The sequence below is a fragment of the Misgurnus anguillicaudatus genome, chromosome 11 (genome assembly GCF_027580225.2).
Source record: "Misgurnus anguillicaudatus chromosome 11, ASM2758022v2, whole genome shotgun sequence".
Taxonomy (NCBI): Eukaryota; Metazoa; Chordata; class Actinopteri; order Cypriniformes; family Cobitidae; genus Misgurnus; species Misgurnus anguillicaudatus.
Window position 1 is genome coordinate 717293 of NC_073347.2, and position 23957 is coordinate 741249.

General features: G+C 40.0%; 1 protein-coding gene across 3 annotated transcripts in view; it reads right to left on the bottom strand.

Annotated features, from left to right (window-relative positions):
- Window positions 1–23957, bottom strand: part of plpp4 (phospholipid phosphatase 4) — a 225294-nt gene that overhangs the window by 91952 nt on the left and 109385 nt on the right. For all 3 annotated transcript variants that reach the window (XM_073872786.1, XM_055170570.2, XM_055170571.2), the window contains exon 4: window positions 1261–1324. In XM_073872786.1, coding sequence (XP_073728887.1) covers window positions 1261–1324 — 64 coding nt within the window. The remainder of the gene's footprint in view (window positions 1–1260; window positions 1325–23957) is intronic.

The following is a 23957-nucleotide window of genomic DNA, read 5'->3' on the forward strand; positions in this document are numbered from 1 at the left end:
TAATCCAATAAACAGACAACAGGTCAAAATCCAGAATATTCAAAAACAGAAACAGGAATACAAAACAGACAGAAACAAGACAGAACTATGGAACAGGAATACGCTTGGTATGCAGGAGTTACTCTGGCAATACTTAACAGAGACATGATCGTAATGAACCAGATTTATACTGACAAACAGGAAGTACAAGGTGAAGTGTGAGATGACAAGATTACAAAATAAAAGACTGGAAACAGAACATGATATTAAAATAAAAGACCTAAACACAAAACCAAGCAAAACACAAGACAAAACCTTTACAAGGACTAAACTATTTAAATAGTAATTGCTAATTAAAAGCATATGTAATGTTACATTAACCAGAAACAAAAGTAAATAAATATAACACACCTTACAATAATTTAATTGTTTGGTGCCACCCCATGATTTGCTATGGCCCCCTCTGCCCCCCATTTAATTTTTCTGGGGGTGCCACTACTTGTCTTGTTACACATCCTTTCACAAAATTTGCAATATTGTAATAGATGACGTGGCTTTTTCGGATCATAAATCAGTCACTTTTGAGATATCTTTCAATCATGAGATAAGAAAGGCTGGTGTTATTACTCATCGTGTTCGGAAAATAGGTCCTACAGCAATTTGAAAATGCATTTATTAGGGCCCCCGTACAACAACTCTGGCAAATCCCCCTTAGACATAGAATTGTTGTTAAATTAATTTAATTCCTTGCGCTCTTACATTCTAAATTCTGTTGTAGACCTGATGGAGCCCTGATTTAATAAGGCCACTTGGACTCTTAGACAGGCTTGTAGGAATGCTGAGCACTAATGGAAGAGGGATAAACTTTTTTCATTTACGCCTAGTGGCGAAGGCTAAACCTTTTCTTTCACAACCTTTCTGGTTGTGAGAAGTTGATTCTTTGTATGTGGGTGTCTGTCAAAAGGAATTAAACCAATTACCAATTAGTTCAGAATGCTCCCGCTAGGCTTCTGACGATTACTCACAAGTGGGACCATATTTCACCAATCTTATCCTCTCTGGGCTGGCTGCCTGTCCAGTAGAGGATTGATTAAAAGCTTATCTTGCACATATTTAAGATCTGTAGTATGCCTCTGACCACTGGTTATGAAGAAGTTGTCCCCTTTAATTTGAGTAAAAATGTATGTGAAAGTCATGGTAGCTGTGGAATACCAATGAACTTCATAAACTGGTTCGAAGTAAACACCACAACATCTAATGGAAGTGGCGTCTGTACATTACCTGCCAACTATCAACTTGATGGTATTTGTGAAGACGCCATTCAAAGCTAATGCAAGAGATACAGCTGAAAAACACAGAAACAAGAAGAAGAGTAGATTACAAATAAACCAAGAGAAAAATAGATTACTGTGATTGACAGGAATTTTCACTGCAATGGAGGCCAGTTAAGTTTTGACTGCATTTCAAAATCTTGCTAATAACTTACAAATGGTCTTACTTATAAACAATCAAATGGTCTTGCTCATCAGTCTATTCACTAGTACTATCTGTCGAGAATGAAGCTCCTGTTCTGTGTCCCGATTGCCACCAGAGGGATCCATCCCCTAAATATTGACTTTACTTTCGGACTTCATTTCCCATTAGTGATGGTCAACCCGGATCTTTTAAACCTGTTAGCCAGCACTTCTATTTTTGAGCATTTTCTGAAAAACGACAACTCCAAACTAAAACATCTCCAGCTCTTAAACCATATGGTATATATTCACAATTCTGGTCTTGTTTGAAACTAGACACTTGACATATTGTTGCCTAATAGTCATAACAACTCAGAGTAGTAAAGAAACAGAGTAAAATAAGGTAAAATATACATTAAATGACTTCCGTTTTTCTTTAAATAACATTCACCTAGCAAAAAAGGTATGCAATGGTCATGTAAGACACCTGGGGACACCATATAGGTGAACTGAATGTCTGACCATGCTGTGATTCAAATTTGAGAATGATACTCTAAAAAATGTTGTTTCTGTGAGCTTTTATTTCAAAAAAGTCCAGGCGTCCTTTCAGAAAAAGTGCACTTGGAAACTCCAAATATACACATGATAACAAAATGACATGATTATAAAAAGAAAATGAGTCAGGACTACATATTACATGATGTATATCAATTCAGAACTTCTCTGCCCACTAAAGCATATAGAAAAAACTATTTCAGAAAAAAACATTTGCACATTATAACAAAATACTTGTTATTTTGAATGTGGTCGCTCATGAATGCACTCCAGATTCCAGTCCTCCTCTGTGTCAGCTGAACAACTGTTACAACACACACACAAAGCAAGAGAGGATTTTAGTTTGAGTCAAAAGTTAGAGACATACAACTATTTGTATGAGAAACTATGATGTAATATACATGAACATAACACACACACACACACACACACACACACACACACACATTACATGAATATATTTATTTATAATTACAAATGTCTTATATTTGCCAAATAACCTATATTTCTCAGCTGGTAATACTCATATTTTACACCACATATCTTATTTTCTAGTTTGTATATTCTGTGCATTGGATTTATATAGCTATAAATATGATGCATTTATATAACATGTCATAGAAAAATTAAACCATGTAACATAAAATAAATAATGAACAAAAGAATCCAAACTTACTTTATCCAAGCGAGCGCAGCTGAGCTCATAGTCCGGTCCATCTCTCCTCGACGACACGGTTTCGTTTATATCCAGTCTTGCATTTTTGCTCCGCGATCATGCTCTTTATCAACTTATCCAAAACACTCTCAACATAAAAAAAGTCATCTGCAGTCGACGATCCACAATGTAGATGTTATATCTAACCTTTGGAGAGGCTTCTCAGTGGCTCCGGAGAGCCTAGCCGGCTGCTATGCTACCCAAACAAACAAACGCGCACGGAGGGGGCGTGGGCATTTCTCTCCATGCACTTCTGTAGATTTGCGCAGAAGTACACTTTACTGACGTAAGTTGAATCCTTGTAATCGTTTCATGATTGGTTAGTACCACTGCCCTTCAAACTTTGCTGGCTATGCATTGGCTGGGTTCGTTTTGGCGTAATCCAGTCAAAAGCCTATGGTGAGCTGAAGGACATCTGGCTCAGCAAATTGGGGATCTCATGGCATTTTGAGTTGTCAAACCTTTTCTGATTGGACAAAACAGAAAAAATAGGGCGGGATATTTATCGGAACAGTCTAACGAAGCAGGAAGAGATGGATTTTTACTGATAAAAATCGATATTTGGTAGAAAATAAACATGATCGATCATACTTAGCGGACGCGCGGCTGTAAACAAAGGAGGATATTGCTGGATTTCTCACTATTTTTCAATGTTTTGGATTAAAACGTGGGATGCTTTTTGAAGAGTGGACCCTTACGGTGCAATGTACGTTGAAGTTTTTGGGAATTGTCAGAAATTATCAGAACCATATGGCAAGATATGTGAGTACCCAAAACCATTTTTATATGCATTCCGTCTGCATTTCATTTAACCCTTTCCACACCAGTGTATTGATTGCAAAAATGAGCTCAGCACATGAATTTGGAGTGTTTAAACTTTCAAATAATGCAAAGTTTATGATTGTTGATTGAATATTTGATGTTAAACAAAGTACAAAAACACGTAAAAATGCCCCCTAGGGCCCGCCGCTGGGCCGGTGCATGTTAAGAAGTTTAAGGATTCGGGTTATTCTGAGTCACTCGCTAATATGATCCGGGTTGTGCGAGTCACTCGAGTCACTTGAGTCACTTGGTCAAAATCTCCCATTCCAATCGCTAAGTCATACTAATGCCAACCAAGCAACTCAGATCACGCATGCAGCTACGAGTCTACGACTCCTCTGCTCGCAAAAAAGGGCTCATGTGACACGAGGAACTTCTAAAAAACATGCATGTCTGTGGTTACATTATCAATTACATAATTGTAAAAGTTCGGTGTGTTTAGTTTTATTTCATAACAACAATTATATCAACACCACGTTTAGAAGATGTCAGGCTTTGTGGACTTGAAAGTGAGAGGAACGTGTCCTGTTTCAGATTGACTTAAAAGATCCACGATAGGCTTCGGTTAATGCAGCCACACAGTCACTCATCTGCGCAAGAACATGATCTTGTGAGTTAGTCCCAGACAGAGCCGCCCGCTCCTGTACGGGTCCTGTGAGTAAACCACTCGCTACACTCTGAGTGACTCAGTCAACAAGAGGAGCCGTGTACGTCCGTCGGTGGCGGATCTTTCCAGCAGCACTGCTGCAGCAGTCCTCGTTTTTTTAATTTTTAAACATTTGCAGCTTCTACCCAAAACATTGTGCCAGTCAAATATTGCAATAGATTAGCCTACATGAGTCAATGGGTTAATAACAAGGCTCGTTTTTCCTAGTCCAGGATTCAAGCTCTGTGTGTTGAGTCACTCTCTGTGTGAATACCCGAGCCACCAACCAACTCATTGTCGCGCGCACGCATCCCTTTGTACTCGGACGCGAAGCTGCAGGAAATTACGATCCGGAATAGCAGCTTTTGGCTCACTCGGTACCCCCAGTCGACATTTGGTGATTAACTCGTTGTTGCAAGTTATAGAACCTATGGCAGCTTATGTAGAGTTATTTGTTGGAATTCTGTTGCTTTGTGTTTGATACAATTTCTCATTTTTAATGCAAAATCTGAGAGGACTCAACTGACTCGGGTTAATGGTCACTAAGGACTCATGGTTCTCGAGTCATTTTAGGGATCGGGTTAAATGATCCGAGTTTCGAGTGACTCGCTCATCACTACTTCCCATGAACCCGCATACAGGCTGTGACTACGAGATGCTATGTGACATCGTCACCCTTGCTAAGTGTTGTGTTTCTTGGTTGCCCAACAGGTCATTAATTCTATTATAGTTAAATAGTAAGTCATTTCAGATACGCACAGAGATGCATTTAAACTTTTCTGACAATAATGACAAAACACACTGATTTATTTTTATGTTACCATTTATTGATTTGTGCTATGTTCTCTTAGGGTTTTCCTCTCACGGCCTCCCTGGCTTTTGTGCAGTAATGCCATCCACTTCCGGGTATACTGTGCTTCCTGCTAAGGGGTTGTGTGCTCAAAGGGACATACATTTAAAGTTCCGGACGGGACCATTCGTTTTCAATGTTTTGGGCTGTTTGCCTTTATTATTCTAAATTATATGTACAAGTTGAGTTTATAGGAAAGTTGTTACTTGTATGCTTTTTATATATCATGTTATCATGTTACATGTGTTTGGTTCCCCCTTCTGCATACATTTATTTAATAATTCCCTAATGGGATGAAATGAGGTATGGTATGCAGTTGGTATGTTTTTGTGATTAGATTGTTGAAACCTGTCTAAATAAATCAGTTGCTCTCAGCCTTTGAGAGGAGAGGATGGGGGGCCAACGAGTTAGCCTGACAGTGGTTTTGCTGGAAAAAAGTATAAGGTGCTTTGTTCTTAATTAACAGATCAAGAGCTTATTCAAGTTATTAAACTTACTTTTTTATTTTTTGTTTTTTGTTTACTTTTTTCTTTGATATTCGACACAGTGGTTTATCTGTACTCTCCAAAGATGTTTCAATAAAACTCACTTGAGAAGTCCTTCTTACCACCCACCTTACCTTCATGGTTACATTACCACACCGGGACTGTTTACTCTGCCACCTGATACTCATCTAACTTCCTATTTAAACCAAACGTTCACTACCAGTACCATCATTTCTGATTGTTTACTCTGTTTGTTTGCCACCTGCCCTGACCCTTTTGCCTGTTCCATGACTACAAGTTTTGCTTTGCCCATATTGCTGTGTTTCCTGGTGATTGACCTTGCCCGTCTGTTTACGATTGTGCTTTATAAAAGCTTGCAAATGGATCCTCAGCCTGAAAGAGACTCATTACAGAAGACTTCAACCAAATAGCGATCCAGCAGCTGTAGCACAACTATTGACCAAGCTATCTGCCCAAGCTGTCTTCCATCGCTCACAGATGAGCTGGTAACGACCCTTCAGGGATACAGATCACGCCACCCACTGCCACAGGGGCTTTGTTCCCTCCTGCGAGCCTGGATATGCCTCTGCATACATCCACCGTAAATCCCAGACTAGCATTTCCAGACAAATTCTATGGAGATCCTTAGAAATGCAAGGGTATTTTACTACAATGTTCTATGTTTGTGCAACCTGCCCTATATCCCACTGATGCCAGCCACGTTGCTTTTATTTGCACATTAATCACAAGCCAAGTTTTGGAATGGGCTATGGCCTTTCCCTCTTTTAATAATTTTCTATGCCAATTTCCGAGAAGTATTGCAACATTCAGCAGGAGGTTAGAGTCCAGGAGAGCGATTACTCGCCATTAAACAGGGGAACAAATCAGCAGCGGCGTGTGCCCTAGCTTTTTGCACTCTCGTAGCTCAAGCAGAATGGGAGGAGGAACCGTTTAAACTTCTCTATTATAAAAGAATCATCTGGGAATTGCAAACTGAGTTATGTATAATACAGGTCCATATCATACACATACATAATAAATAGTATAAAAGAGACACATAATACATAGGAAATCACATATTAGCCTATAGGAAATACAGGCAATTGCACCAATGCCTTAACCTAGAAGTGAATCTATAACTGTCATCATCCTGTCTGTGTTTTGCCCTGTTTCTGTCTGTTGTTTTGCCCTGCTGTTGATTGTTTGCTCCCCCTTTGTTAGTTGCCATGGAGACTCATTAGACTCATTCATTCAATCTTGTGTGTTGTCATAGTTATTCATTGTCTCTGCTTTTTGATTGGTTCCTGGCTGATATATCTACACTGTTTGTTCACTTCCCTGTTGCTAGTTGTTGGTAATGTTGTTTCATGTTACCTGTTAGCTATTTGCTATTTGGTCTGTTTACCTGTTTTATATTAATAAATACTTTAACTGCATTTGGATCCTCACTCGCCTCTGTCTCAAATCACAACAATAACAGCTTTTCAAAGGGCTGACTAGACCTTCAATTATTTGGTTCTCTGGCTTGTCCAGGTGGCACATAAAGCTAAACATCAATTGTCTTAAGAGTGCCTCACAGGTATCTACCCTATTTGACACAAACAATTGGCTGGCACTATACCACCTAAGGACACGAAGCAGCATCCTCATTGCATCATTGTATGCTACTTTAAGCCTCTGCTCACACTTTTTTTCTATAATTAGAACAAGATTGAGCAGTATATAGGGATGTTATGTAGGTTCTAAACAGGGAGCACTTCAAATAGTCAGAGCACATAGATAACTTCCTTATAAGCATGTTAGCTTGAGAATAAATTTTACATCACTTTTGGTAGAGCTCTTTGTCATCTGTCCAGTCATAAGCTATGACATAACCTAGGTATTTAACCTCCTCACACACATCAAGAGGGCTGTCTGACAAATAAAAGGTCAGGAAAGTTGATTTCCTGTCCTCAACACTTCTAACTATCATTATATGGCTTTTCTTAGCATTATACTTTACATAATAAACAAGGCCACACCGAGAGCACACCTTCAGCATCTGCTGCAGCCCAGCACTATATGGACAGAGCAACACCAGGCATAAATAAAATGATTAACAATAGTGTTGCCTACAAGACAGCCTGCATTTAGCATATTTAACTGATTTGATAAGTCATCCATTTATACATAAAATAGTATAGATGACAAAATTCCTCCTTGCTGCACTCCGTTACTGACACAGAATGGTATTTAACGTGGAATATTTGTGGAGCATTCCAAAACACTAATATTCTCACAAAACACTTGGGAGCACCTCTTTTCAACAGTTTTACAAACAATTTTTCATGATTAATTCGATCAAATGCTTTTGCACATTAATAAAACAAATAAATACAGATGAATTCAGGCTAGTGTACCTAAACACAATCTCTTTAAGAGCAGACCATTTAAAATATGCAAGCCATAAGCTGTCCATACCACAGGCTTTATGGTAATCTAACATATTAATGGCATCATAGATATCTCCTGCCCTACCTTTCTTATCTGCTGAGACATTACTATGTTCATGAAAGTGTTTTATAGTTATTCATTACTTTAACCTCTTCCCAGAAGTCAGTAAGGTTATTGTTTTGTGGCTTTCTGGCAAGCGAGTCAGTTTTTAAATTTTGTGTTTTAATTTTTTTAATAAAGCGGAATGCATATAAAGTATGTCTGAGTGGTAACAAACACTGAGACGCTCTGCTACTTCCAAGCAGCCAGAGATTTGATCCCGGGGCCTACATACTATCACAGCTAGCAGGAAACATTTTCAGAACATTGCATAACATTCCCTAAAAGTTTATGTATTTATGTTTTTATGAAAACATTCATATGTAATGTTCTTGTAATAAGACATGTGAACATACATAGAACATTTTGCCAGCAACATTTATAAAACATTTTGGGAATGCATCAAATTAAAGGTGCAGTGTGTAAATTTTAGCGGCATCTAGTGGTGAGGTTGCAAATTGCAACCAACGGCTTAGTCCACTGCTCATCCCTTTCTTTTGAAACACATAGAGAAGCTACGGTAACTGCCACCGGACAAACATGTCCTCGTTGGAGACAACTTAGGAAAAAAATGTCCGTCAAGGGCTTTTGTAAAAAAATGGCGGCACAAAATGGCGACTTCCATGTAAGGGGACCCTCGGTGCATGTAGATAAAAAGGTATCGTTCTAAGGTAATAAACACAACGGTTCATTATGAAAGATCTTTATACACCCCTAATAATACAGGTTTGTTTATTATTTTGCATTTCTGTCAAGAGATCCTTCTAAAAATTACACACTGCACCTTTAAACAATGTTCTCTTAGACCACATTGTCACAATGTTTAATAAAAACTAAGTAAGAACATTCTTATAGTCACATTAGGAAAATGTTATGAGGACATCACTAAAGTGTAAAATGATCAAATGTTTTTTAGAAAATGTTCTTGTAATGAAACATGTAAACATAGATAGAACATTCTGCCAGAAACATTTATAAAACATTTTGGGAACTTTGGTAAGGCATCAAATTTAACAATGTTCTCTTAGAACACATTGTCACAATGTTTAATAAAAACTAAGTAAGAACATTCTTACAGTCACATTAGGAAAATGTTATAAGGACATCGAGGCGTAAAAAATTTAACATAAATTTAGAATTTTGTGCCTATTTGACAGAGAAAAGACAGAATGTGACTTTGAGCACATTTGTATGAAAAACTACAACTCCCACTATGCACCACAATGCACATGTCACAGTGTGATTTTTCATGGGCGGAACTAAAAATTGGAAAGGTTGGTTCCGCCCGAAGATTGTTTCCGCCCGGATGACTCACCGCAAACACCGGAACTTCCGGTTGTTTTCCGAGAGGCAAATCGGGTCAAATTAGATGCAGGTGTGGACAACCAACACAGCGGTTGGAGATTGGATAATGAAAGAAAGAGAAGGAGTATAAGAGAAGCCCTAAAAATACAAACGGTGTGCTTTTTCTTTGTGATTGCTGTGCTGCGGGTGTCACATAAACCAATCCGGTGTGGAGAGAGAGGAAGCCTGGGTGAAATCCTCATAGGAAGAAACAGAGGTCGTTAGGGACTGGGCGAAGGAAGTATCAAAGATACGAGTAACTGGGCTGAGTATGTAAACGAATGCTTACCGTTATGATGCGGATGTACTTTCATGTGTTGACTCTGTTGGAGCAGTAACACTGAAGAGTATTCACCGGAGGTTTTGCCAAGGACGATTCACAGCGGCGGACAAGCTAAACAGGAACCAGAACAGCCGAGCATCATCCATAGTGTGTGAGTAATCGGTTACGTTTATCATGAAATATTAAGGAGATTGCATTACCTGACGTGTGTTGTGAGTTTAATACTCAGTGTGCGGCCCCACCGTGGAGAGAGGCATGGACGAGCCGGGAAGTAGTACTGGAAGACAGCAGTGCTGTGAAGTATTGCCAATTGCACGTGAGTAACAGCATATATCATACTACGTAGCGTGGAACGAAGGATATATTACCTGAATTGTGTTGTGAGTCTAGCACACTGCGTTGCGGCCCCACCGTGGAGAGAAGTGTGGGTGAGCCGAGGAGTATAATCAGGAGTAAGTACAGGAGGTCCGGCGTCCATCCTCTAAGCACCTTTCCCCCTCCACCAAGAACAACGCTCAACCAACCACACGAAGAGCCGGGTCGAGTTTTGGCTCAGTCCTTAGTTCACAAAAAGTGTGGGGAGTGCTGTGGGTGAGTCATTGTCTTCATTGTGTGTGTGTGTACACTTAAAGCTTGCAGAGGAGTGCTGTGCTTGTGTTGACAGGAGCCCCAACGAACCAGAGGAGTCGTGAGGAGATTACAGCCCGTTGAGGCTAGAGGAGTGTGGGTTTAAGGCAGTATACATATAGGACCCCCTGAGCATTAAGTGACGGATCCGTTCTGGCTCTGAAAGAGGGCAGTGGTGAAGTATACCTACAAACCAGTGTGAGTAAACCATCTGGGAGTTGTATTCCTTGGACGAAGGGTTTCTGTGCTATCATCAGTGTGCAATAACCACTCTTGTGTGTGGAGCCTCTTCAAAGGTTCGCCCCGGCTCAGTATCTCTGGAACCATAAGTGGAGGAGGAGCAAGGGAAGCGTTCGGCTCTGCACGATCATACCCGCCGTCCTTTCGACACACAGGGAGCCTCAGGTAGGCCGTGTGTTACCCCCGCCCTTCTGGAGGCCCGTAAGTCGAATACACACTGTGGTGAACATCGCTCTGTAAGTCCACTGCCCCCAGAGTGAAAGTTGTGTGTTACAACCATTGTGTGGAGCAAGAAAGTTAAAGTCCCAGTCACCTGTGTAAATTCTTACCTCTGCTTACAGCTCTGAACCTGAGGAAGAAAGTTAGAGTCCCAGTCACCTGTGTAAATTCTTACCTCTGCTTACAGCTCCGAACCCAAGGAAGAAAGTTAAAATCCCAGTCACCTGTGTAAATTTTTACCTCTGCTTACAGCTCCGAATCTGAGAAAGAAATTTAAAAGACCCAGTGCCTGTGAAATACTTACCTCTGTGTATAGCGAGGAACCCACCACATCGAACCATCCTCGTCAGCTGGGAAGCGTACAGTCTGAACCACAGCAGAGAGCCTAAAGGGAGAGAGAGAGAAGAGCATCAGTTACGCAACAGACACCAGAGGGTCGGGTACACCCCTGTTGACCCCTGCAGCGTGCAAGACCAGGTAGACAATCCCTACCGGAACAGATTATTGACTGTGTCTCTCTTTTTAATTCTGCCTCCAGGAGAAGCGGAGGGCGCCACAGGATCAAGAAGCTAAATTGAAGGAGCCCCGTTCCCTCGCCCCACAAGAAAGCCCTACCTGGAGGCCAGAAGGAGCAATTGTTTTAATTCCCCCTTTAGATATTATACTTATACTCTGTGTGCCTGGTCATTGGAGTGACTTTGGGACCTCCTCGAGGTGGAAACTAGGAAGGGGCGTGGCTTGCTATATCTGTGGTCCGCCCCGACCTGTGACACACAGCTCTGCAACCCACTCCCATTAATCGGAACACGGCTCAGATATGATATTTTGTACATAAATGCCACGTTAGTAAAACAAAGAAAATAGCCACCACCACTGTGTCTGAGAGACACCAATCATGTCTTACTTTTAAACGTGATGTTACATTGTGTTACACACAATAACACTCTGGCCTGATGTGTAGCAAAGTCTTATTCAAACAGTAACGTGCGGTTTCAGATCCGCAGTACAAATGTTTTTTCAAGTACTTCAAAAAGGGTATGCATTTTAAATGTTTATTTAGTTTTACCAATTTTCTTTTTGTCTCTTGTTTACTGTAATTACATCTGTGTTATATCGGCCTCACTGCTCTTACAATATAGACATATAAAACACCGCTCAGATATCCTATTGTGTACATAAATGCCACCTTAGTATAACAAAGAGAATAGAAACACTCACTGTACAGTCAGATGTCCGTTTATCCCTGCATCCTGCACACAAATGCGTCCCCTGCAAAACATCTCCACAGACACGCTGCCTCAGCTCTGTGCTCGTAAGCCGAAACACATCTTTGAAATAAGCACGTGCCCAGAAACATTAACAAAACAAACGTTCATATCCTTACCTGATCCAGAAATCTTAAACCGAAAGCACAGAGCGCAAGTCTGTCCAAGCTCATATACTCTGCAGCGGGTTTGCTCGTAAGCCGAAACGCGTCTGTGAAATAAACATGTCCTAACGCGTGCAAAGTTGCTCTCTTGCCTGGAAACCTTTACCAAACGAACGTCCATATCCTTATCTGATGCAGAAATGTTATAAAGAGGGCACACAGCGAGAGTACAGGCAGTATTATGTCCAAGCTTCTCTATGCAGCAAAGGCCGATGGTTGCTGCGTCTTCCACGGGCTCCTCTACTCAGCCGAAGCCCAGGCTCCGGGCTACTCCTTGGGCTTCTGTTCCTCCATCTGCCTCAGCTCTTTGCTGTTTTGTGGCTCATAAAGGTGCAATGTACAGCAGATTAGAGCATCACGCCTGCGAAATCACCCTCTTCCATATAATATTGATTAACTTCCACTGTTATTGTAACATGAAGTCTGGCTCGCTCCACAACTTCTGTTTAGCTTAGCTTAGCACAAAGATGGCGGCTTCTCGTTTTTTCCGTCTGTTTTCGTATATTTTCGTAAGTCGCACCCACTGATCTGTAATAGGTCTGAAGCGTGAGTGGGTCCCACCCATAGCCCCCACCTTGGAAACACACTCAACAGAGATGCAGGATTTCCTTCTTTCAGTGGCGCGGAATGACGATTTTTACATCATTGAAAGAAGGAAGTGCCTCACTGAAATCAGTATTTCTCCCACCTCAGGAGAAACTGAGGGAATGATGCACGACCATTCAAAAACATGACTGGGGTTCTAACGGTACAAAGCTTAATGCAAATGGGTAAAGTTTCCCTATAAGGGAACTGAGTTGTTTTAATCACCACTCCAAATCAGGGAATTGATTTAGCTCAAAGGCAAATACATATATTTAATCGTCATTATATATATATATATATAATAGGATTAAGCAGAATTAATAATACCAATTAGAGAGATAGTTGCATAACCAACATTCACCTTACTTAACCGACTTAAACGGAGCTACTTAAATGCAGCTATATTCTATGATATAGAATAATTATTGTATACTTTCATGGTCTGTGCAGTTAAATGCTTTTGAAAGTCTTAGGTTTAGATGGAAGATGGCTTTGCTGGTTCTTAAAGAAGACAGTACCGTTGCAGGATGCTGGAAGAACAGACATTGGTCCATTTGAAGAGTTGTTCTGAAAGGTTCAGATGCAAATTGGTGGTTTTCTGATGTTGAAAATCCATTTTGGTCACAAACTCAGGTGAGTTTGGCTTATACTCCCAGAACAAAGGAAAGGCCTTGCCCTGGGCTTGCTGGGAGCGCTCACTTGTAGAAGTAGTGAGAGGTGACGAAGCGATAAGAGAGAACCAAAGAAGAGAGAGAGGAGGGCAAGGTCTTTGGTATTTAACCTTTGAGAAGGGCATGCCCATCCAAGTTGGAATCGACCAATCAGAGCTGAGCAGGGGAGGCTTATTTGTCCCCTTAACTGTAACTTTTGCATCCAGGCTCCTTAGTAAAATATCAGTGAACAGTTTAATGCCAACTATGAATGATTTAAACTAGCATTAAAGGTAGGGTAACACATTTTGAAAAATGCTAACGGTAGCCGCCTAGCAATAAAATCCCGATCCCACCCTCAAGTCAAATCGCCATCCAAAGTCACGCCTCTTTCAAAACACATGAACACGCACAGATCAGACGGTCACATCTCATGTCTCATTCAGCAGTGAGAAAACTTTGCAGTACAAAGTCGAATAACACTTCCAAAATAACCAAACAACTGGTTTACCTCAGAATTAGTTTAAGCACACATTCGGTTGTGTAGACGTAGTAACTACATCGTTACGCTAATCCGTAAACAAACACAAATTTCATAAGCAACACAATGTTTCATCAAAGTAGAATATCTGAATCCATCTCAATACAAACATATCGCGTACCTACTTTACCAAAATAAACAGTGCAACGACCCTTTCAGACCCTTTGCCTCCTGCAGCTGTTTCATCTCGTGGTAAAGCAGTAAAGTTACCGATGTTAATTTTGGTTTTTGCTCTTGCTGATCCAGGCAGTTTTTGCTGTTGTTGTTATAAAAGATGTCTTTCGTTGTGTGCCTCCTGTGTAAGTTGTCAATTCAGCAGAAAAGTTTGCTGTTCTCACTGTTTACAGACAGGAGGTGACACTTGAACGCGCCGATGACGTATGGTGTCTGTGTGGACTCGCTGCGCGGTTGGCATTCAAATTACGCTTACGTACGAGGGACAAAAATGGAAACGTCCGTTCGGACCGAAATCTATGATTTGTTGAACATTTTTTGGTCCTACGCCTTTCACAGATGACATAAATTTCTACAAATACATTTTAACAACTTAACACAGTGATTGCTATCAGGATGTGAGGAGACTTTTAACCAGCATAACAAAAAATGTTTCAGGATCAAATCTGTTACCCTACCTTTAAGTTGTGATTCATTCAGATGTATGAATAACACACTTAACATCTCTACTTGTCATAGATAATCTAGACAAGTTATAGAAACCCAATTTAGTCAGCTGCAAATATGGTTGGCCAAAAAAAAATTCTAACAAAAGGTTTCTCAGTGGTTTACAGTAGTATCAGATGTACTTAAAACATACTAAAAGTTTACCAAAGTTTGACTCCAAGAATGGCCCCATTTTCAAAAGGTCCTTAAAATGACCATTTCTCCCTTGTATTCCCCCTAAACCAGGAATACTGGTTCCGGATACATGTTTTGACAATGTAATATTCTAATAAGCATATTTGAATAATAGATGAGTGATTACAAGTGCAATTATAATTCAATTCAATTTTTTTATTTATATAGCGCTTTTCACAATAGTTAATTGTTTCAAAGCAGCTTTACATTGAGAGAAGCAGTGAAAAACACAGAAAAACGACAGATAGCACAACATAATACACGATAGCATAAGCAGTCAAATTTGCTGCGGCTATGACTCGACATTATAAGTGAGCGTATTACTAATGTAATGTCTAGAAGTGGAAGCTAAGTTAAGCACAATAATGCTGCCTCCCCGGGGTAAAAAAAAACCCTAGGAGAAAAAAACCCCTGGCTTTTTAGCCGAGGAAATAAAAAAAGTCCTAGGAGGGAAAAACCCTTGGGAGATATATATGTATATATGAAGAGTTTGGTTCCAAAACGCGATAAACGTCATTTTTGAAAAAAATGAGTTACTGCCAAAATCAGTATTATATCAGGTCAGTAGTTAAAAGTAAATTCTTAATTTTACGCAAAATCCAATATCCGCCGTGTTATTCTGTCATCTTTTCTCCCTTTTTTTCCAATATGCGATAAGCGCCACTCCCCCTTTTTTACATAACGCAATAAATCCTACAGTGCACCATTCACGCAATGTAAACAAACATGGCGGCGCGCTGAGTACACGGAGTCCTAGTTTTCCTCATCTACTTTGTACTTTGTGATCAACAAACAAAACAAAATAATACTTTAATTGCATTGATAAACCTGTGATGGTTTTCTTTGACAGGAAAGAAACGTAAGCCATCAACATCTAATAATTTCCCTGAGAGGCACTCGGGAGACGGGTGCTTGTTCTCCCGACAGCATTAAGCTTCTGATGCTAACACATTGACCCCAGAGGATCTTATGAAAACTTTACATTATTTTACTCAAAGTCAACAAAAATTGAGCAGGACCAAAACATTTTACAGCTGATCGCTGTGAAAAACGTTAAGCGATGACGTCAAGTATAACCGCACAGCAATGACAGTGTTCTTAATATGACAAAGTAAGTTTTTTTTATTAAGACATTAATGTTTATATTTTTTATTAGTGTGTACAACTAGTCAATTAAATGAATGTAACATGGCAAAGATGAATGCACATTTATATAGGCTATTGATTCAATAGATTTATAACATTTTGAATAAAAACTTGTCATGGATTTATTGCATTTTGTGGAAAAAATAATCCGTTTTTATAATAAATCTTTGAAAATCAACTCATGGATTAGAATTTTTTATGTTTATATAACCTAAAGATGCTATGTGAAAGTTTGTAACAGAAAAAAAGTTGTTTTCATTTGGTCACTTTCTTGGTATAGAAAACACGCTTTTACCAAAATTTGTCAAAATGGATTCATTGCGTCTTGGAACCAAACTCTTCATATATACACACATATAAACGGATAAGGAGATTAAGCGGAGATTAAGGGGGTTCTGCTGGTGATCGTTGGTCAGGTATTAGCTGGGCATCACGTTGAAGGACGGCCAGTAGATCAGAGGTGTGCCGACTTTCACATCTACCGGAACTGGGTCTGTTTGTCTCATTGTCCTCGGGGTCGAGGACGAGACAGGGAGAGAAAAACAAAATCATATTAAAGCTGCAAGCAGCGATGGAAGGGCCCTCGCACACATGTGCACCGCCACCCTATGGCATTAGTAAAGCAGTGAACCAGAGGGATATGAATTAAAGTGGGTAAATATAGGTGGCTATTCAAAGAAAAATTTATGTGCCACACCACCTGTGTGCAGCAGGTGGCGCTATGACGGTACCTGATTATTGTTATATTGACCTGTTCAGGCCGGGACCCTTATCAAACGTGTGAAGTCTGGAGCAGATCAAACAATGTATGCCTGAATTACAACAGCTTCCTGTTTCATGGTGAAACATCACACTTTGCCAGGCTGCCACAGACACGCCCTTCAACGAAAAGTCAAGATCTTCCCAATTTATCATCGCAAAGGGCTTAAGATCAGTCTGACCAGATATGATGATGATTTTATGGAATGACCTTCCCTATGCTATTAGATCAGCCAAATCTTTGTACTCTTTTAAGGCTGCGTTAAAACAACATCTTTTAAATTCAAATGGAGAGCATTTTTAAATGGGTTTATTTTAAATGTTTTGTGTATGTGAGTAGGATATGTCTAAAACTTGTCTTGTATTTCCTGTTTTAAATGTTTTGTGTTTGAGTGGTGATTTGTAAAGCACTTTGGGCAACGTGAGTTGTATTAACAGTGCTATATAAATAAATAAACATAAACATAAAATCTCTAAGAGCAGTAAATCACAGCGTAAAACATGGCATTTCCTGCTACCTCTAGGTGGCGCTATGACTGAAGCTGAATATTGGCATTGAAATGTGTTCAGGCCAGGACTCTTATCAAACATGTGAAGTGTGGGCCAGATTGAACATTGTATGCCGGAGTTAGAACAACATCCTGTTTCAGGCCGAAAACGCTGAAATTTGTCAGACCGCCACGGACACAACCTCCAACGAAAAGTCAAAAGCTCCGCAATTTAACATCGCAAAGGCCTTTAGATGATACTGACCAAATATGATGATGATCGGATTAAATCTCTAGGAGGAGTTCGTTAAAGTACGAAGCCTGGAAATGCCAAAATTTGCACAGAAATCACAGCAAAAATTCAAAATGGCCGACTTCTTGTGGGTTTTAGAGCCTGGTTCCAAGGGACTTTTTTGTAGGTCTTGGGGTGATAGATGATCCTACCAAATTTCGTATCTGTACGTTTTTCGTAGCGGGAGGGTTGTTCTTTTGAAATTTTGCAGGTGGCGCTATCGAGCCATTTCTACACGCCCACTTCTGACGCCTATACCACATGCAAATTTTTGTCAATTTTGACGCGTGTGCAAAGTTTCATGAGTTTTCGAGCATGTTTAGGCCCTCAAAAATGCGATTCATTTCGGAGAAGAAAAAGCAGAAGAATCTGAGCAAAAACAATAGGGCTTTGCACCTACGGTGCAGGCCATTCTGGCCTGCTCCTCGGTGCTCTGGCCCTAATTAGCGTAGGGGCCGTTCACATGTAATGCAAGTGTCACACAGTGATGTGGTTTAAATCAGCTTAGTTCCAGACAGACTAACTATTACGGCATAATTATATTATCCACAGTTGAGGATTTTGCAAATTGGGGGCCCAATGCGAAGGTATATATGGTAACTAAGGGTCATCTTCCGATCTTTAAGAGAAAATGAAACCTGTCGACCCGTTTGACTAAGGCCTGAAGCCCCACTGTCGTCGTTAATGCAGGTTTAGTGGCAAACGGGTCTATATGGCATACTATTCACAAGACACACGAAAGCGTCAAAATTTTTGTCATTTTTAAAACTTTTCTTATTATTACATTTCTTTTCTATTTTTGCAGTTGTTTGCTTTAATTCTGGTTTATTTTTATACGTTTTTGCACTGCGACCTTCACTAGATTTACCATTAGTCACACTCTTTCTCCCATAGACACACTCTTTTCTCCCATACCTTAGTACGCTTATTAAAGAAAATCATAACAACCCTCGTTTCCAATTTAGCACAGTTGCGAAACTGACTAGAAACAAAGAACAAACAGAAACCAATAGTGAACTCAACACAATAGTAACGACTTCATGAACTTCTTTACTAAAAAAATTATGTTTATTAGGGAAAACATAGAAACTACACAAGCAGCCACCACTATACCCAATAGTACATTTACCACTAGATTACCATATGAACATCTTGAGTCATTTAAACCTACTACAATAGAAGAGCTCTCTAAACTAGTAACGTCATCCAAATCATCGTCCTGTGTACTAGACCCCGTTCCCACAAAATTACTAAAAGAGGTATTTCATGTAGTGTCAGACACGGTACTAAATATCTTTAACTCATCTCTAGAATTAGGATACGTTCCAACAGCTTTCAAACTAGCAGTTATTAGACCGCTCATTAAAAAAACCAAACCTTTACCAGGGACATCTTAATAACTTAATAACCAATCTCAAATCTACCTTTTCTTTCTAAAATATTAGAAAAAGTAGTGGCAAGCCAGCAACGCACATTCATAGCGAATAATAATACATATGAAAAGTTCCAATCAGGATTCAGGCCCCACCATAGCACAGAGACAGCGCTGCTTAGAGTTACAAATGACCTCCTATTAAAGGTGGAGTCCATGATGTTTGAAAGCCAATGTTGATATTTGAAATCACCTAAACAAACACGCCCCTACCCCAATAGAATCTGGACTTTCTGTTGATAGACCCGCCCCACACATACGCAACCCGGCATTTGATTTGATTTGATTGGCTATAAGTGTGTTTTGGTAGTCGGCCCGTCTCCTTTTCCAAAGCGTTTTTCAAACATCGTGGACTCCGCCTTTAACATCCAATTGCCAATTGTGGTGAAATCTCAATCCTTATATTACTAGACCTTAGTGCAGCCTTTGACACAATAGATCAAAGAATCTTACTCAATAGACTAGAAAACTATGTTGGCATCAGTGGTCAGGCGTTAGCCTGGTTTAGATCATATCTAACCAATCGATATCACTTTGTTTATGTAAATGAGGAAAAGTCATATCACTCCCCCGTTAAATACGGCGTACCTCAGGGATCAGTTCTAGGCCATATCCTATTCTCGTTGTATATGTTACCTCTAGGAGACATTATCAGGAAACATAATATAAGTTTTCACTGCTATGCAGATGATACCCAGCTTTACATCTCGAAACCCACCACTTTGGTAAGCTAACAGACTGCATTAGTGATATTAGGGACGGGATGGCACATAACTTTCTTATGCTAAACTCCAATAAGACTGAGATACTTATTATTGAACCAAATTGCTCCAAACATAATATGTCAGATTACAAGTTGCCCATAGATGGCTGCACGGTGGTACCATCTTCCACGGTTAAGAATTTAGGCGTAATGTTCGACAGCAACCTATCTTTCGATAGTCATATCTCCAACGTCTGCCGCACAGCATTCTTCCATCTTAAAAAATACTCTCCTGAACAAAATCTTAAGACCAGGAAAAACATTATAAGTATTCGCATTTTGCGCTAGTGGATCATAACCAGGTTATAAGTACTTCTTTAAAATCTCAAAAGAAGAAACAGGAGCAAGAGACAAAAAGTATAGAGTATGCCATTAATTAAAAACTGCATTTAAACTCAAATATGCTGTTTATCAGCTGATCAAAAGTTTAAGACCATAGCTTAAAAAAGTTTAAATATGCACAAAAAATGGCTTTTATGTCATTGTCCTTCAGACAGTCAAACTGCAATGGCAAAGGCAAAAAGGCTGTGTGACTTTGAGCGTGGCAGGATTGTTGAGCTGCACAGGCAAGGGCTCTCACAGCGTGCCATCGCTGCTGAGGTTGGACGCAGTAAGACAGTCATTTTAAATTTCTCCTGCACTGAGCCGGAGGATCCGACGGGCTGTTCGTGAAGACACAGGCCGATCCTCAATCCAAATTAAGACCCTTACTGATGCTGACTGCAGCCCAACAACCATAAGACGGCATCTGCAAGAGAAGGGTTTCAAAAACAAAAAGCGTCTTCAAAGACCATGTCTCCTCCCCCACCACAAACTTACTCGTTTGGAATTTGCAAGGGAGCACCAAACATGGGACATTGAAAGGTGGATGAAAATTTTATTCTCTGACGAGAAAAAATGTAACCTGGATGGTCCTGATGGCTTCCAACGTTACTGGCATGACAAGGAGATCCCACTGGAGGTGTTTTCTACGCGGCACAGTGGAGGAGGCTCCATCATGATCTGGGGTGCTTTTTCCTTCAATGGGAAGATGGAGCTTCAGGTTGTGCAGGGGCGTCAAACGGCGGCTGGCTATGTGGACATGTTGCAGTGGGCATCCCTCTTGACTGAGGGCCCTCGTCTGTGTGGTAATGACTGGGTCTTTCAACAGGACAACGCTACAGTTCACAATGCCCGCCTGACGAAGAGCTTCTTCCAGAAGAATAACGTCACTCTTTTAGACCATCCTGCATGTTCCCCTGATCTAAATCCCATTGAGAACATTTGGGGATGGATGGCAAGGGAAGTTTACAAAAACGGACGTCAATTCCTGACTGTAGATGCCCTTCGTGTAGCCATCTTCACCACATGGAGCAATGTTCCCACAAGCCTCCTGGAAACAGTTGCATCAAGCATGGCGAAAAGAGTTTTTGAATTGATCAACAAGAATGGTGGGGCTACTCACTACTGAGTCCCTTTTGACACTTTTTAGTTTTGTTAGGGTGTATTTTTGGGTTATGGTCTCAAACTTTTGATCAGCTGACAAACAGCCTGTTTCAGCCCAAATACAGATGTCAATAAACTGCCTACTCTCCACTTGTTTTTTCTTGCTCCTGTTTTTTCTTTTGGGATTTTGAATCAGTAGTTACTACCTGGTTATGGTCCACCAGCGTAAAATGCGAATACTTGTAATGTTTTCCCTGGTCTTAAGATTTTGTTCAGGAGTGTATCTCAAAAATACACCATATGCTGTCTCCATCAGATGCAGAGAATTTTATCCATGCTTTTATGACCTCTAGAATAGACTATTGTAACTCGTTACTCTGGGAATGCCATGCAAACAAGCTACAGCTGGTTCAAAACACCGCCACAAGAGTGCTTACTCGATCTAAAAAGTATGACCACATAAGTCCAATTTTGGCATCTTTACACTGGCTACCAGTTAAATATCGCATACAATTTAAAATATTATTAATCACCTACAAAGCCTTAAATGGCCTAGCGCCCTCGTATATAGAACTACTATCAGAATACAATCCACCACGTAAACTGCGATCACAAAATTCTGGTCACTTAATTATCCCTAGAATATCAAAAGTGTCTAAAGGTGGTAGATCCTTTTCCTACTTGGCCCCTAAGCTCTGGAATGATTTAACAAATAATGTTCGAGTATCAGACACAGTCGATCAATTTAAATCTAAACTTAAAGTGCCCATATTATGAGAAACTCACTTTTTCTGGGTTTTGGGGTGTTCATTTGTGTCTCTGATGCTCCCACACGCGTACAAACTTGGAAAAAAATCCATCCATGTTGTTTTGAGTGAGATACAGGTTTCTGAATGTCCTCTGCCTTGAGTCTCAGATTGCGCGAGTTTAAACTCAGCTCCGTTGTGACGTAACAAACCGCTTCGTCACACTCAGTTTGAATTTACCTGCCCACCACCCCACTCGCAGGTCTCCACCCACCAGGGAGCTAGAGAGAGCACAGAGAGAGCAGTCACCCCGTGCTGTCATCATGTCTCACGGAAATAACAGCAATTTGGATATTATCAGAGCCATGGATATGGCTCTGGATATTATGGATTATACTCTTGCCTACTTTTAAAAACAAAGTTTTAATGCGTAATATATAAGTAATCTTATATACAGTGTGTTACCGAAATGTGATGTAAACAACAGACTATCACAGACTATAACAGACGGTCACTATGTATCTATATTTCATGGATTATATGCATTTGTGGACAAAAATGGTCATTGAATGTATTTTATTGGACTTTCATGGATCATTCACACATCTGAAACAGACTGGATTCGATTTGCGATCGAAAAAAGGTAAGAAGTCACGTTATATTTTGCATGTTGTCATCTTCTGTCACAAAATACTACATAAGAGGATCTATATCTCAAAACAGAGATCATACATTGATGCTAATGTTTCCTCTAGGATTTTTTCCAGCTGTGGCGGCAGGGGGCGCCCATGATGATTATAAATGTACATAATTTTTTTTAATGTAGAATATAGGCTACAGTAAACTAACATGTATTTTTTTTATCATTTTCATGCTGTCATTTACTTTTCCTTATATTTATAGCATATTGCTTTTCTATGTTTACTCTAAACTGTATTTTCTTAAAAAATACATAAGTTTTATATTTTATAGCTTCATACGGATCTTTCATTGTAGTTTTAATGTAGTGTGCAAGTTCGTGCTCATGTTTAGCGTTACAGAGCTGTTGCAAAGTCACGCACAGTCCTGTTTGATAATCCGCACCGCTGTGATTTGACAGAACACCTGACCAGTTATCCGACATCAGCAGCAATTTATTCCAGCATTCCACACTCGGCCTGTTTGACATAAAGAGCCCGACCCGGTCACACCGCAAATCGCGCAGCTAAATATAAACCTTTAACGTTCTTCAGACAGAGCTTAAACACAAATAAGCCATTTAAAAACTGCTACCTATCGGAATCGAGTCGAATTTTGGTCTTGGATGTTAGACCTGCAGTTTAGCCTACTCTTTCTTATTGAGTCCCGACCTGCATCTACAACGCAAATGACACTTAATATTATTACACCCGTTACATCAAATATTATGCGGTTCACCCGCGGGTACGCCAATCCTGCTGTCTGAAAACATATATGAAACCGTCTCACCGTCTGCCTCAAGTTTTAATTACCAACGTCCGTCTCTTCCATGGGAATAATGTAAGTTTCCTTCCAAACAGATTCGACTATTAATGTCTTGCAGTCCCATATAAGTAGTATTCAGTGTTTAGCCTTTTGTTTTTGGACAAACATCTTATCATTTAATGTGAAACTTTGTGAGGGTCGATCTGAAGCACAGAAGATTGACTGACAGCTGAGCGGTCAGCAGCGCGCTGCGCTTATAGCCTATATTCTGAATAACTAATGACCAGATAAGTTGATAATATGAGTACAGTGATTACAAATTAATGTCCAAAAAACTCGTAATATGTTAAATCGAAAGTTTAATCATGTCTTTTCTCGCAGCCCAGCGCTGCGTCCGTGTATATGCGCATGTGAAAAGCATATGCGTGATGACCTTGCAACTTAAATTACCCTTCATTTATTGCCATACAGATAGAAGTAAAATAACATTCGAAACTAAAAAATTTTTTATTTTTATTTGTGTAAACTCACAATAAGGAGAAAACCTTGTGCTTATTTAAAATCATTAAAAACACGACGTGCTTTCTGCTGCTTTGGTTTAACAGCGCGTCACAAAAAAAAGAACAGCAACTCAAATACTTTTTTATTCGTT